Source organism: Corapipo altera, unplaced genomic scaffold (assembly GCF_003945725.1).
Source record: "Corapipo altera isolate COAL_440 unplaced genomic scaffold, ASM394572v1 308, whole genome shotgun sequence".
Taxonomy (NCBI): Eukaryota; Metazoa; Chordata; class Aves; order Passeriformes; family Pipridae; genus Corapipo; species Corapipo altera.
The window spans coordinates 2,881,210-2,898,373 of NW_020884925.1; the positions used below are offsets into that span (position 1 = coordinate 2,881,210).

At 38.3% G+C, this 17,164-nt stretch overlaps 1 protein-coding gene across 2 annotated transcripts in view; it reads left to right on the top strand.

The window, feature by feature from the left end:
- The window catches only part of SCAPER (S-phase cyclin A associated protein in the ER), a 142,769-nt gene that overhangs the window by 90,073 nt on the left and 35,532 nt on the right, over positions 1-17,164 (top strand). For both annotated transcript variants that reach the window (XM_027657596.1, XM_027657597.1), the window contains exons 24-26: positions 2,599-2,714; positions 9,976-10,099; positions 16,062-16,291. In XM_027657596.1, the coding sequence (XP_027513397.1) occupies positions 2,599-2,714; positions 9,976-10,099; positions 16,062-16,291 (470 nt within the window). The remainder of the gene's footprint in view (positions 1-2,598; positions 2,715-9,975; positions 10,100-16,061; positions 16,292-17,164) is intronic.

Sequence of the window (17,164 nt, forward strand, 5' to 3'; positions counted from 1 at the left end):
TTTTACCCCTCTCTTCCATGTACATAGGTGCATTTATTTTCATGATGGATAAGTGTCAAGTGCTAATGAATTTTTATGAATAATCTAGAGAAAGGAATAATAGGACATAAGGGTAAATTATATAAAATCAAGAGAGATTACGAACTTGCTTCTGCTTGATAGAAAACTGTGGTAGTGATGGAAGTTTTTAAAATGTAAATGTGTATTTTGACAAGTGTACTCGTATTTTTAGTGAAGTATTAGACAAAAGTGAGCCAGGCACTCTGAAAAAAGTCTGTCCATAAAAGAAGTGATGCTCCAGATTGAAGTGGAAGTAGAGCACATAGGAAATCAAACAGCTTCAAAAGGTTTAAATTCTTTTTGAACAGATGACCATCTCCTCTCAGAATAGGGAGACGTTGCTTCTTTCACTGTGGCTCTGGTGACTGAGTCAGGGGGGAGGGAAGTTCCTTTCTGGATGCTTCACTACTAGATATTTATGGAGAAAAGAGGAGTTCTGGAAAAAAATCACAGCTAAGAGAAGTTTACATTAAAAAAATATAAAAGAAAAGGTTGGGTTTATCATTAAAGACTGTAGAGTTGAGAAACAAGCCAAGCAGGAAAATGTAACAGTGTACGATTGCAAGAATGGAGAAATTGCTGAGGGGAGAAACAAAATGAGTGCAATAAATGGGATATAACTCAAGAGTAACGAGATGAAATAGAGAAAGGGCATATTTGGTCTAAATGACAGGAAAGACTTCTTGCCATGAGAGCTAATAGGTTGTGGCATAATCTCCCATGAGAAATAGGGAAAGTGAGAAGTGGAAAGTGCTGGGCACATTTAAAACTGGAGTAGCACTAACAAATAGGCTGCAGCAAATAAATCAGCAGCGTGGCCGTTGTTGTGCTGCAGTGCCACGGGCAGACCCTGAGATCCTGCACTGCCCAGGGCCTGTGTCCATCACCAGGGGAGATGCACACCTGAACTCACCAAATCCCTCTTTCCACCTGGGGAATTCTAAGCTGAGGTGGACATGGATAGGTTGGAAAGGCCCCTGGCTCGCTCTGGAGGAGCTGCCCTGCTCTGCTGGGGGAGCAGGTTTGAGAGCTGTGGCCGTGAGCCAAAGGTGCTCAAATAATATCAATAAATGATGATTTGTGGCAGGACTGTTTCTTTGCTCTTTGGGTCTTTTCCTTACGGCTCTATCAGGAGTTTAGTGGAAAGTGTTGTTTGGAGCCAAGGGTGGCTTAAGGAGGCAGGTTTTTGGGGAGTTTTTTTAGGTGGAAGGGAGGAAGAGGAAGCAGAGGAAGAATATATGAATGAAACTCAAAAATAACTCTTCAGTTAAGGCACACTTACTGGGCTAACTGAGCTAAAATTAACTGCTGTAAGTTATGTTTATCAGTTAGCCTGTAGGAAACCAGTGGTTTATTTTCTTAACTGCTTGGTGAGTTGGCACAGAGATTTCCACTCATTTAAAGCTAGTTATTCCTTTGAAGAGGTAAACCTTTTGGCTGTCTAAAAATCTAGATTCAGTTCATATTAATTGTGGAAAATATTTTCTTTTTGAATATCTGACTTCTGTGAACAGTTTTTCTGTTCACAGGAACTTAAATACAGTATAGCTGTTTGCTTGAAAGAAAAACGTTGTCCATCTAAATCATATTGTAGCTGGTTAATTATTTTTCTAGTGGTTCAAGTAAAGATTTTATTGTCAGTCACTGGAAGTTTTTTCTGCTATGCAGTCTGTTACAGTAGAATACATTCTTTACAGCCTAATAATAATTGCTTTAATAGAGGACTCCCCATTTTTCCCCACGTGCCAAGTGCTTGCAACATTGGGGGAAAAAAGAAGAAATTATTCCTTATTAACTAGAATATCATAATGGTTGACAAAATCAAGATGATCAAATACAAACTGCAAATAAAGTTGTACAAAATTAGCAGCTTAAAAGCAGAGAAGAAGAAGATCTTACCTGTTTTAAACAGTAGGAGATGAAAGTAATTTTGCAGGAAAGGAAAAGGGTGTTAGTTCTAAAATACTGGACCTGCTCCAGCAAAACCTCAGTCATTTGCAAATGGTGAGAATAATGGTAGGATGGTGTTTAAGAGTAGAATTCTACTAAGTGGAAGTTCCAAGGGGACACCAAGGATAAAGAGATCTGCCTAAGCTATTTTGTGCACTGCTCATATTAGAGGTTGTCTATGTTTTTTTAAATCATGTACAAAGCAATACAGTTACAAAGATAATAGCAACAGATAAAGGTTATCTTCATTAAAATCCCATAAACTATGTCATTACAGAAAATATGGTATTTCAGTGTATTACTTGTTTAGTACTTGATAGTTACATGTGATACTTGAAAATCTGTAAATATGAAAATACACAAATACTTGTACGTGTGATAATTGAAAAAAATAGCAACTGAGACTTTCAACTCCTGCTCTAAAGAGTGCCTGAGCAGTGAAATGCTATTTTTCAAAGGTGTTCAACATGATAAATAAATATATTAAGGACTTCCTACGTGGAGAAGATCCACAACTGTCAGGCATACCTTTTGTTTAGCAATTTCTTTAATTTCTGTTGGTTCTCTTCTGTGTTTGTGTTTCCCTAGAACACAGCAGATAAAGTAGCATTCCGGGCTGCAGGAGGACTGACTGCCCTTGAAAATGTTCTGCAAGTGGTGACTTCTCCCACCAACCCGAGTGCAGCTTCCCGGGTCCCCCTAAAGTGAGTATGGTGGGTCCCTCATCTGCCACTTAGAATCACTACAATATTCATTTCATATCTGCTGCTTCACTGCTTCTTCTCCTCGTAGTCCCCTGCTGAACTTCAGAATAAAACTCATGCTGTGCTCTACGCTGCCCTGGAAGGTGGAAGGCATTTCCACTCACCCTCTGGTTTCCTATTTAAAGCTCTGATATATTGGAGCAGCAGCATCCCTAATTGGACAAAATGAGAGAAGACAAAACTGTGTTAAACAGAGGAGGAGATGCATATCTTTTGAAATTAGTCTGTAAGGATCTCTAGTGGGAAGCAGGAGAATTTTTTAAAGGGTTGTAATTCACTGGAGTCTGACTGCTTTTACAATTAAATAGCTGTAAGATGCTGCTTGCTGAAAGGGCTCCTACAAACAGGTAAAACAAAATTCTTGTGGATTAGAGAAATTCCTCTTTATGCAATGTATGAATGGAGAGGTTTAAATTTCTAATCCCTAAAAAAAAAGTGGTGACTAAGCAGAATGCCTACAAAATCTGATAACTCAAAAGCATGCTCTTTTCCCCAGTCTCTAACTGTAGTTTTTGTACAGTCAAAAGCACATAGGTGCTTTCAGAGCAGAGCTAGGGCGTGGTTTTAGTACAAGAGAAACCAAGCCCAGGATATCCTGGTGTGTACCATTGTTGTCATTTCTTTGTAGATATATTGTAATATTGAAATAATTGGAATTTATGCACTACGTTGCAAGAGTCTGGATTAAAACTGGCCGTAATATGTTACAGGGCAGGTGTGAAGTGCTGGGAAAGAACACTAAGGAAAAAACATGCTTTTAATATCTTAAATTTGCGCTTCAAAGAAAATAAATAAAATTCCTGCCTTCCCAGTCATGCTGAATGCACTTGCTGCAAGTCCAGCCAGCTCCACCAGTGAACAGTTCTGAGTTGGGCCCATGGTGAGCAGCTCAGGGGACAGCCTTTGGACTCCTTGATTTACAGAGTCTCTAATTTTGAGTTATCTCATCAGTGTGGGATAAACTTTGCAAGGGAAAGGATTGCACTGTGTGCCCACACAGTGTAGATTTAGCCTTAATTTCTTAGAATAGGCACCTTCTATATATCTTCAATTTTTGTCCTTTCATTTTAGGAGTAGTCTTGCTTTGTTGAGAAGGTTTGAGAACACTGTGTTTACATCACTTCAGACATTTTGTTTGAAGTTTGTTAGACAGTCTGAGGATATATTAGTTCTCAAAGGAGCTTGTGTGCCAATAAATAAAGCCCCATGTCAGCCACACTTGTATAACAGAAATCACATCCAAAGAGTTGATTAGAGGTTCTCCTCCCTGTGACAGTTGCTGTCTATCTCATACCCATTTCAGACCAGTGGTTTCTCAGATTCCTGAACCTGTTCATGACTGAATTATAAAAATTCTCTAAACATTGTTTTATTAACACAAGTTTTCCACTAGTTGTATTTTCAAAAGAAATATTGGGGCAGAAAAGAGATCAACATAAACCATTCTGACAGCACTGTGTGTTAAAAACATCTTCTGAAGAGCTTTGCTGCACTCCTGAAATACAGCATTTCATTCAGCTGCACTGCGAAGTGCAGTCTCCAGTTTGAAGTACTGAATTTGGGAAGTTATACATCAAGTTGCACATAATTTGACACAGGATCCTGCTCTCTAAAGCTCGCTGCTCTTGCAGGATTTTTCTGATTGCTTGAGTCTGACTTAGGGAGTCTGGAGTCTGCTGGAAGTGTCCCAGGGAACTCGGTGTTGCTGCCTGGGATGCAGAGCCTCCTCTCTTGGTATTTTGTGGTCTTTTGATAGAGAAGAATGTTTTGTGCAGAATCTGCACCTCTACTGTTGAGAGTGAGCAGCAGTTCCAGGGGGTGGGACTTGCTATGAGCTGTTTGAACCAGGCACAAACCATGTTCATGGGAATTGCTATGGTCTCACCAAAAGGATTTAGCAGATTTTTCATATACAGAGTGTTTGAGGGAGGTTCAAAACCAAAGGATAATCATGGAATATATGTAGTTCTTTAAATGAGGGAGAAAATTCAGATCACATTTCTCATTTAATTTTGAAATGAGTTAGAAATTATTTTTCTTTCTTCTGTGCAAATATCATTTGCCTCCTGACTTCTTAAAATGTGAACCTAGGGAGGCAGCAGTTTTCTCTGTTTAAAGACAAGGCAAAGCCCTGTGGAAAGAAGCTGAATTAAGACCTTTCATGAATTGCCCTCCAATCTTCCCTCAGCCAAATACACTTAGCTAAAGGACACTACTGTATTTCAGATTGTTTGTGTGCTTGTGCAATGTTTAACCATTTGTACTCATCCTAAATTGGGCATTTGTCTGTTGCTTTGTGATGAGGATAAGCTATTTACAAGTAGGTGAGGAGATTACACGGGCTATTATCTACATCTCTCTTTCTCCAAAATCCTGGCAGTATGGTGCAGCTCAGAACTTTAATCCCATGTCTACAAGATAAAGCTTTATTATCAGAAGATTTAACAATGTGCCTGTTGTTTTGTGCCACTGTCCAGATTGGTAGTTAGAGCAGCAGGACGGGAAATGCTGAGAGAGAGAGACGTGACATTTATGGGACAGATGATACATTTGGTGTTGGGGCAGTTTTTCTCCCCTTCAGATAAATCACTGAAAAAGGGAAAGAGAAAGCAGTGGGTTACAGTAAGTTTTATTATTGGTGTTAACATAAAAATTAATGTCCAGCCATGTTATTTCTTAGAGCAGCATTTTGTAATTTTCCAGAATTTGTTCAGTTCTCCACAAAATAATCCGTATTCAGCAGAAGTTCTAAGGGCTTCAGAGCCTTATGGTATTTTTCTTACACTTCCACTGAAGAGCAAATGGGAGCTGCACAGCAAAACAACTTATTGCCAAGAGATGAGTCTCATCCCCTTGATTGTCTTGCACCTTTGCTGTGGGCAACTCACTTAGCCCCTTTGTACTGTGACACCTCACTGGCCTTGACAATCTAACAGACCTGCTAACAAATGAGGCTTGTAGGGTTTGTGTAATTAACATTTGTGAAATACTTTGATTCAGGTTTATTATAATGTATCTTTATATTCATACAATTTCTTGCATCATTTATTTAAAGCAAATATTATCGGGATAAAAAAGCTCAAACCGTAATTACACACAGAAAAAGAAAATTAGTTCCACCCTAATATTATGGATGGAATTGATACAAATTACTTTTTTCAGTAAGAACTATTTTGAACTAAGAACTGGTTTTATACCTTGTTCTATGTAATTTTTACTTGGATTTATGAGCAGACAGTTCTAAAGCTGCTCTGTTACTGTTCATGCAGTTTTATAGGATCGTTCACAACTTTTTTTTACATGAAGTGCAGAACAAGTTTTCTCATTTTCATGTGAGGTTATTCCAAGTAGAGAAATTAGCAGTAATTGGTGCAGGGACATAAAGACACTCTAAAGAGAATGACCACTGTGCAAGTTCAACATCTGAAACCTGCAGCATCTGTCCCTTCCCATGATATATACCTGTCTGCTCTCTGTCTCAGCTGGATCTCGGGCTCAGGAGTAAAGAGATGTTGCCCTCATATGCAATATAGGAACAAGTTTGAATATTGAAAGCAGCTCTGTAAAATGCAATGAAATGATTGATAAGCCAGGGACTGGAGAATTTTGGTAAAAAACTTCCAAATTCTATCCCACCTGTAAATATTGGGGCAAATTAATTGTTTGATTGTCCCTTGTCATCCAACAGTTTATTCATAAGTACAGTAGCATTTCAGATTGAAACTCTGGTTTTGGAAGTGTCTTGAAGCAGAATTGATGCTGAGTTTTTTCTAAATTTGATAATGTTTAGGTTTGTATTATTTCACTGCCAAATTGAGCTTTTTGGATTATTTTCTTCATTGGTAATCAAAGTGCATTCATTTATAGTCTTCAGAAGTTGTAATTAATAAGGAAAAGCTTTACACTTGAAACAGGTTAATTGTTATATGTTGATGCCCTGATTTTTGTAAAGCAAAGGTTAAGTTCTTGCCTCTGTATCCTGGTGCACTGTCGTGGATTAGTTTTGTGTGGTTGCACACTGTTGATGCCTCAGTATTTTTAATAAAAGTTTAAGTTTGTCAACTTGTTTATATCAGGCAAATTGAGGAAAGTGAAGATGTGCTGGCATAAAAGAAATTCACGTGCAGACATATAAACTGTTGAGATCTAGCTGGATTAAAAGGAATCCCCCTCCTTTTCTTTGTACTCATGCGAAATAAATGTAACATATTTTTGTCTAGTTTAAGGACAGATTTCTGTTATGTCTCAAAGTTTGTGTACCATAATGAGTGTGTTATAATTGGATTTACTCTGGAGGAAAGCCTTGCTTCAGAGGGCAGACTTTCCGTGGGGCTGGGCTTTACAGAGCTGTAAAGCTGATTTGTGAGTGTGATACAAAGTTTAGAGCAACATCAGTAATCAATAACCACCTGCTTCACGGGAGCCTCGGGCTTTGGGCTTTCAGCTGATTCTGATATCTCCTGAGATAACAGGTTTGGAATTAAGAGCAGCTAAGAACTTCCCAAAGGGAAGAAAATGGCTGGAAGTGCGTTGAGTTTCCCAGCCCAGCACATTTAACGTGCGTTTAAACAAAGTTCTGCCCTGGCCATTCGCAGCCCCTCGCTTGTCTCGGAGGCCTCGTGCAGAAATGGTGGCAGTTGACAGCTGTTGTTCCCTTAATAAGATTAAAGTAAAGAAATTAGTTGTGCTGTCTTTAATCTGCCATTTAACACTGCGAACCACCTGGGGACACTTCTGTGCCGACACTCCCAGCGCTGAATTCCAGTCAGAGCGTGGAGCCGGCGCGGGGCTCGGCGTGTGCCGTGACCAGAATGCGCTCAGACGAGCCGCAGTTAGCAAGCTTATGGTATCAATTAAATGAACCCTCTTTATTGTGCTGAAAAATTAATTTGACATCCATTTGCTTACAGCACCTTTTCAAATTGCATTATTGGAGCCTCTGCAAACACGAGTATTCTTTCTGACACTGAGGTTCAGCGGGGAAGCACGAGAGCGCGATGCGTCGCCGCCGCGGAATTTGTTCCTTACATAAAGTGGGAAGTTCTTGTGTTTTCAAATGTAAAATAAATGATCCTCTTAGGAATTAGGAATCCCATATATCAAAAAGCATTTATTGCGGTGATTTAACTAAATCACCTCAGAACTCTGAAGTGCTGTCAAAGTTAACCTACAAATTCATATTTGACACTTTGGATGAATTATAATGTTTATATTGAAATAGGATTGATGTTTATTTTAGAAGAGCTGATAAAATGAGAGAAACTGATTTAAGCATCTTCTCAACAGAAAATAGAGACTACCAATATAGTTTCGTCTCTTTCTCCCTGTGAACACACCTACACAGGGGAATAATCTTCTCTGAAAGGTAGAAGTAAGTGCCTAATGAAAATATTTTTCAGCATGAGGGAAGGGAACTAAATACCTTTATATAATCAGGATAGGAAAAGAGAATTGTGTTGCAAGGCAATTAATAAATGCACATGAAGCATGCTGCTTGAATTATCTGTAGGGTAAAAATTAGGTGAAATAGGTGAAAATTAACCTGCCTTTGACCAAAAATTAATTACTTAATACTATTTTCACATTATGTGAACTGGAGATTGAAGCTGATTTAATTAGACAGAGTAAAATTAATTACCAGTACAGTAAAATAATATATCTTGGTAATATGGTGGTACTCAGAAAAGGAGGAAAAGTATAAATGCTCTCTTGCTTCTTTTCTAAATTCAAAATTATTTCTCCAGCTGAAGCAAAGACAATCCAGACATACAAATGAAAAAAATTTTACTCTTAGTTTTTCTGGCCTCTGAGCATTTCTGGCTTTTCTTAGCTTGAGAAATACAATGTCTGTATGTGAGATGCTTCCATTTCAGCTCTGGGGAGCCAGGCTAAGTGACCAGATGCCTCAGTGGTGAACACAGCAGTCAGTAAAGCAGCATTCCTCGTTGCCTAAATAATTTTGTTGTTTCGTAAAATATTTCAGGAGAAAGATAAAGCGTAAAACTCGTCTCTAGAAGTATGTTGAATCAGTCTGCAGCTTGTTCTGTGAAATACCAGCTTTGATGATTTCACTACAGCAACTTGGTGTTTGTTGCAGTCCCACTTTTGTACGACCTTTCAACAGTGCTCACAATTTATTTTCTTCTTTGCAGCTTATTTGAACTGAGTCACATTTTTTCACATGTCGAAAAAACCCCAACAAAGTAAAAATTCTTTTCCTTTTGGTTTACTTTAGACAAACAACTTGAATGTCTAGCCATCTGTATTTATTATTGGATATATTTATGATGCATTTGTGTTGTGTGTCTGTGTGTGTGTTTGTATATTAACAGAGATAGCTTTTGTAGTAAGCAAAGTTCAAGAAATGAATTTTGTGTTTATTCTGCAAAAGGATTCTCTCCGGTCAGATTAATCTTCTTTGTGAGTATACTCCATAGGGCTGGTCCCTGTTTCCCTGCAAGTCCTGTTTTGAGAACCCCTTAATTGGAGCAGATGGAAATCACTGCGTGTGATGCAAAGAACAGTTGGAGATGTGCTTATGATTCTGTGTTCTGACACTGCAAACCTGCCAGCTCTTCCCCCAGCCAGAGGTGTGGGGCAGTCGATGCTGTTGTAGGCACAGTGACCCTCCCAGGCTCTGCAGTGGGTCACAATGTGTCAGTAGAATGGTTTATCAGGAGTTTCTCCTGCTCTTTTGGTTGCTCAGGACAAGTTCCTCCATCACCCCCATTCCTTACATTAGTGCCCAGGCACTGCTGGGAGCTCCTCCCTGAAGCTGCTCCTGGGAATTGCTGGGAGTGACTCTGACAGGGGTTTTGTCTTGCAGGTCATGCCAGGGAAGGGACCTTATACCCGAGTTAATTGTGTGCTACAGCTGTAAGCCACAAAAAAATAATATTACCTATCCAAATCATGAAATTGGCTGATGTTCTGTGTAAGTTTTGGTACAGGTTTTGAGTGCAGAAGAGTCCAGTACCCATACTGTCCATGATTTCTGATAAGCAGGGCCTTACTGTTTTGAAGTTATTAATTATATAATTGATTTCATTTAAGATATTAGTTCTGTTTGGAGTCCCAAGCTGAAGAAAATGATTGTGAATTGCTGAAAGGTTGTTTTGTGATGTGCTGCCATTTGTTTGCTTTCAGTTTACTGAAGAAAAAGACCTAAAATTCTAATTTTTCTTCCCTTCCGACTTTTTAGGTCACTGTGCAGTACAGTAAATGTTTACAGCCTCACCTGCAGCAACTGCATAGAAAACTGCACCTATGTTCTCTTCAGTAATAAGGTCACTTTTCTGATGGACCTGTTGATACACCAGTTTACGGTATGTAAAACAGCTTTTTTAATTTTGACATTTTTGTGTGCTTCACAAACATTTTCAGGTATTTAGAATAAGAATGCCAGGAGATAAATGAGAATAAAGACTTGAAAGAATAAGATTCTTTTGTTGTATGTATTTGGTGGCTTTATCTACTGTACTCTATAGAAATTGGATATATTTGCTTCTGCTAATAAGATCTGCAAAAACATATGTTCCAGGAACTCTACTGAGTGGATATTGTTCTATTTTTAACATTTTCTGAGGTTGTTTTCTTTAATTCGCTCTATAGGAATATTTAAAATACAGAATGTTGTGAATTGTCCATGTGTATTTGATTTCTACTTGTTTCAGTGTCAGGAATCCAAGTCAGGTCAATTTGTTGCCATAATGTGATTTGCTGAAGTGCTTAAATAGCAGGACTCTTTAACGATGAAAGTTTTAATTTTCTGATGTTACATCTCATTTGAAATGTCATTAAATATTTTATTTGAAAACTCATTTTTAATTCATAGCGACCTGCTCATCATAAGATATTTAGTCTTGGTTTTCTGCTTATAAATTGTGCGTATGTATTTTCATGAGCCAAGCAGTTTGTTAATTGAAAAGTTATGTACATACTTTTAATAATTTAGGTGACACTGTTGGAATCAACAGCCACAGGACTGTTGAGGAACACTTTAAAAAGATAGTCCAAGGGTCCTCGACACAAAGAAAACCCAAATGCAACCTGTGCATTCTTCTCTAAGTAGCTGCCAGCTCATTGTTCCTCACCAAATCTTTCCAAGAGGATTCCAGGTATTAGGTTTCAGTTGTGCTTAGTGAAAGGTGTGTGTGTTGTGCTGGGCACTGCTGGCCCTGCAGGGCTGGGGGTAATTCCAGCCCAGGGGAAATCCCTCAGCACTTCACAAGTGACAGGATTCACTCTGCTGCCAAACCCCTGCCCTTCTCTCCCTGGAGCTGTGCAGTGGCTGCACTTTTCCTGAAGGAATACAGAGGGTATTTCTTAGGCAAAGTTGGCCACCTAGAGCTCAGAGATGCTACAGGAGGATAATTTACTTCAGTCTGTTGCCAAATACTACTCTTGAATTGCAGCAAAACTGTAATTAAAGCTTAATGTTTCCCATGATCCACAGTGGACTTTTCTTTCCTGTGCATAAAGTCTCTTATGTTCTCTTCATGCAAAATTGGCCCTTCAACCAGGATATCTTCATAGTTCCATGAGGTACCTATGTGAGTACAAAACCCAAATACAGTGCTGCTTTTCTAACCCTGATTTTTCTCTCTTGAAAATATTATAAATCAGATCAAGTTTGAATTTTTCTTTTTTATGAAAAAGAAATGTACAAAAAGAGAGCAGCTCCAAATACCAAAATACTGAAATACACTCCTTCAAAATACTTAACTGCTTCCAGTTTTCCTGATTTGGTGAGCTGGCTGATGCAGCCTTTGCCCATGTTGTGTGTGTTTCCACTTACTGTTGGAAAATGAAGCCCAAGTAATACCAGTAATAAATGAAAATGTGTATTTGCAAGGTTTTAACAAACAGTTAAACAAGTATGCCAGTATTTACTTAATACAGAAACAGAAGGAATCTGGTTTTGAGAAACACTTTAATATCGTCTTAAATACATCCAGCATGAACCTGATTTCCAACCAGTTTAACGTGGGTTTAATTTTGGTTTTAATCATCAGTCGACTGCAATATCATCTTCACTACTTCAGAGCTGGACGTTTTAAAGAATAAAATTTAAACCAGTCACTTTTCATTGGTGACAAAATGTTCATTTTTCCCTAAACGATTGTATCATTTTTCTCCTCAAAATATTGCTTGAAGGGTTATAAAAAAAAAATAATTCCTCCAATGAAAGTACTGATGGGAAATTATAGAATAACAGATGGACTGTATTTGTCTTTTCTTTTTGTGACATCCTGCCCAGGTTAGTAGTTTGAAGTGTCCTGTTTAGACCTTTCCTTATCTCCTACCTAAACAGACTGGTAGGAAACCTTCTGTAGACTTTACCTACCATTTGACCTTCCTGAGCCTCCTTAGCTCAGGTAATGCCTAAGTCTGTTGAGGTCAGCACTGGTGTTTCCTCATTTCCATGATTAATGGATCAAACCTTCCCACCTACATTCATACAAGTCCTGTGCTCGGGGTGTAGCTTCATTTATTTACAGACTGCTGTCTCTGCTCCTCTTTGTCTCCTGTACCCAGGAGACAGTTGCAAAATAATGGGAACTTTTCTGATTTTATATTTGGGGAGATTTCACAGTGACAAAGCCAAGTAGTTAATAGAGCTGTAAGCATTGTAATGCCAGTTTGTTAGTTTGGAGGTTTTTATTTCCAGTCAAGTGACAGCTATCACATACTTTCCACAAACATATCTGAAAAGACATCTATAAAACCCATACCTATCTGAGTGATATCATGACAGATCAGTGTGATTATTTTTGAGGCAATCTTTAAATGCAGAATATCTGAAAATTCTAAGTAAACATCATTAGTGAATGTAAAAGCATGTGCAACAAACATTGCAATTTAAGTGGCAATCTAACAAATGTAGAAATCAAAAGTGAGTTGCTTGTTAGTTTTTTCTTCTCCAAAATACAGTGCTTAAATCTGGACTATATTGTAGGTAAATGACCTATAAAATCTTACTGGGTTTAAGTTAATCTGGCTATCTAGGCACAGGGAAATAATTTTTCTCCTCAGTTTCTTCACTGGAATTTGCTGCCTTTTAACTGGGGTGCTTCAGAACGACAGTATCCATCCCATTGCAGTTTATTTGTGGTCAGGTTTTTTAATCATCTGTACTGCATCAAAAAAAGGCAGGACCATGTTTGCACTGATGGTGGCAAGAATTGTGAAATCCAAGGCACGTCTGTGCTTCTCTGCTGTTCTGGTCCGTTTTGGAATTACATCTGTCTCCATAGGGTTCAGCTGTGTGGCACTGACAGTTCCCTTAGGCCCCAATAACAAGACCATGTCGAGGGTAGTAAATCCTGAAAACAGGGCTGGAGCAGAAGGAAGTTATGACCTGCTGCAGTGTTTGGGGGTAGGGAATTTAAAAAGTGGAACCTTCACCTGCACCATCCTAAGCCCATGCACTTCCTGGGCCATTTCCATTTCTTTAGTTCACTAGGTACTACATAAAAAATCTGACATTTTACTGATGCTGTTTTAAAAGTATACATTTTTCAGAGTGTTTTTGAGGCAAGCCCAATGACTACAGGTGCAAGAAGCACAAAATCACCGCTGCTAAGGGGAGAAGGGTACACAGTAAGTGACCAAATGAAGCGAAATTGGGTGCTTCAAAAGGTTTCAAGTCGGTCCATTTATGTTTAGCAACTCTGTATTTAAAATTCTTCGTGGCTGTGAAGGGCTGCGATTTTTACAAGATAAAAACATCAGTGAGTTGCCAGTGGCAGAGCTCTACGTCGCTAATTGGGAAGTGTTTGGTGTTTTTCGTTAGCACAGAAAAACACTTTGATGTGCGGAGGTATTTTGGTGACGTGAGTCAGAAGGGAGTAACATTTTCAGCTATATTAAATGTGTGCCTAAGTGCTTTACTGGATTGGGGCCATATTGTGCAGCATCTTACAGGATTAAGCCCGAGATGCTGGGCAGAGCTGAAGGGCTTATGGCAGCTCTGCACAAGCCTGGGAATCCCTACACGAGGGGAATTCTCTGAGGAGTGACTCTCACAGTTACATGGAGACTGTGCCAGAGCTGAGAGTGTGGTCTCATCAGTGTGTTCTGATTCAAGAACTGACTTAAAGTAAGCAGAGTCCTGGTTGAGCCTGACATAGCCAGTCATCATAACAGCTAAAATAGTAACTGGGTACAAGTTACATTGAGATGTTGGATGTGTCAAATAATTAGACATTTTTCCTGATTTTCCTTTGTGATTTGAAAATGTTTTATACCAGTTATCAACAAATCAGTTTAAGTGTGTAATCACATCTGTAGATTTGTGTCACTTAACCTACTAAACCTATTAAACCTCAGATTTATGGAATGTTTGAACATTTACTCATCCAAAGCCCATTTTCAACACACAGTTTCTCTGAATATCATCAACTCCTTGTGAAATCATCACAAAGAAACCAGAGCTTGAAAGCTGTCATGATTACACTATTAAATCTTAAGATTTCCTACCCCTTGCTTGATATAATAATCAAAAAGCAAGCAGCTCAATTAATTTTGCTTCTGGGAGCAAACCAATTAATTTTGAACATAAATCTCAACACATTTTCACACTGTCCCATTAATTACTTCTTCAGTAAAAGAGCTGATCTTTTGTCACTTATTTGAGTTAGTATAAAAGGAAAATGTAAAAGGAATTAAGTTCAAACTTACCCCTTTTCTGTAAAACAGTATTTCCTTCTATGTCTTCTCTGACATACACAGTATAAAAAACCCCACACTTGTTCTCACTTTGTATTAACAAATACATACATTTTCCCCAAAAATTGAATGTGAAAAACGAGCTCTGCAACAAATGATTCTATTAAGTGTCAGATCTATTTATTTTACAAACTAGAAAGAAGAGTTTTATTTTTAAAGCATGAATTTTATAGGTATGGGCTATATACTTAGAAAATAAAATTCTCATATGTACATGGAACTAGAAGACAAAAATAGACATTATCTGCTTACAGCACTGTTCATTACAGCAAATGGAAGCCCCTACTGCAAAATATTATCAAATCATTAAAGAAATAACATATATAACTTTTTTACCTGGGATGAAAAAGCAGTGAGTAGCGTTTGTTAGCAATTTTTAAAAGTTAGTGTTCCTAGTACAAAGTTGCCACATTTAAATTGATTTACATGTTGCAAAGCTTAATCCATCTGTTTCAGTGGGCAGTTGGAATCATTAGGCTTGAATTATTGCAGTCAACAAAAGTTACTGGAGCAACATGGGATTATTTTTCCTATTGAACTTGAATAAGCAGCTAAAGACTTCTCACTTGCTCTCTTGGCTTGGCACCAGAAACAGACCATTACAATGAGTTTTAAGTAGCAGCACAAGGCTCAGAGCTAATGAATAATAAAGAAATGTGCATGTTGTTCTTTGTCACCAAGTGTTACCAAATCCCTCCTGATACCTATACAGGGAGGACTGGTTTTCTCTACCCTTGCTTGCATATACTGAGTATAAAATGATTTTAACCTGGAATGAAAGTAAGATTTCAGCCAGTATTGATCCCTGATGACAGTGTGGGAAGTCTCTGGCTGTCAGTAGCTGCACAGAGGGGTGTTGGTGTGTGGAACCAGCAGCACCAGGCACTGGAGATGTGCCAGGAGCCCCAAGTCCTGACTGGTGCATCTGCACTGCCAGTGCTGTGCCTGTAACTCTGCAGGACTTCCACACACATTTCACTTACTGTTTGATCAGACGGGGCAGGTTAAATCATCTTGAACTGCAGAAATGAAAAAATTTAATTCATTTTTTAAAAATTATAATCTCCAGGATGGTTTTCTTCCAGGTCTGTATCCTGTACATAGATCTGTCTTCAGATTTACATGTTGTGCAGCTCAACTTCACTCTTTTAGGAGTGGGGTGTAGTTAATGGTTTAGAAAAATGGGATTCCTCTGAGGTCTGCTCAGAGAGGAGCTGGATGCTGTGCTTCTGACATGATTGACAAGTGACTGACCTCTGAGGGACAAGTGCACTGGTCAGTGGGTGATGTTTTATGCATAAGAACACAGTCACACTAATGACATACTCTGCTTCTATAAGTCTTCCTTCAGTTTTCTGATGCTTCTTTTGACTTGTTTTATTCTGTCCCAGCTTGGATTATCTGCATTGCCTTTTCTTGTACCTGAAATGCTTCAGTGTCCATCAACACTGCTAGAATGTTACTGCTCCTATGCAAATTTCTAAATGTTTCTCTACAAACTTTGGTTATTTTTTTTTGAATTCTAGTTGTTTGTCTTTTTTTTTTCTCTTTACTTAGGTTAGTGTTCCAGATGACCATAATGCTACTGCAGGCAGAAGTGTAAATAAGCAGGTATTTGAAGGTTTAACAACAGGACTTCTGAGGGTAACTGCTATGATTTTCAGATGTCTAATCTCCAGCTTCCCAGATGGAAACAACCACTCTACTGCACTGAAGATATTACAGGAAGTGAAAAGTAAATCCTCACAAGTGGAAGCCTTCAACAGCAGAGTCCAAGACCTAATCAGGTTTAAAAAAAGATAATGAAACTTCTCTAAGCATTCTTTACCACAGAGAAAGAAAATTGTGTTGATTTAAGAAAGGAACAAACTGCTTTAACTCTTAGTAAGAGTTTGTGTGTGTAGTCAAAAAGACTGTTGAAATGCTATTTTCCCAATCAAGTATTCTTCAAAAAATCACAGACATGGAAATACAGAAAATCAGGAATCTTCTAATTTTGGACTTGGTTTTTTGTGTCCTTTCCATCAGTTTCCTCTCCAATTACGTAGGAGTCAGTTCCCATATTTTCATTATTTTCTCTCAGTTCTCTGTGCCAGCCCTGTTTGCCCATTGCCCGTGTGGTCTTTCATATCTACACTCATTCATATAAGCTTGTCATAAAATATATCCCTCCTATTATAAGGATCAGCCAGTCATTCCTATAATCTGATCTTATAATGTAGTTGTATTTTAATAGCTGAACCTGAAAATATGAGTGTATATATATAATTAATACATATTTTATATATATAAAACTGATATATATCCAACAGTATATTAGACTTGCAAAAAGTGTGTAGTTTCACTAGTAAATGACATAAGCAGTTGTCAATAAATTATTGTAGAAATAGTTCTCCAGCCCTCTGGAGAAATGAAATTCTGGTTCTATGCTACTGAAAGCATGTCTCAGTGAGCATCATCACACTTCTCAAAGTCTGGAATGATGCTGATGGAGACAAAGAGGACAGCTGGAGGAGGAAAGCAAAACAAATAGTTGTCATAGATACCAGTGACCTCTGAAACGTTATTGTTCTCATGTAACATGCCTTCTCCTCAAACAGGTTTTGATAGAGTGTGAAATTTCAGGATGTTGTGTTCTGCCCACTTATGAATGGGAGGGT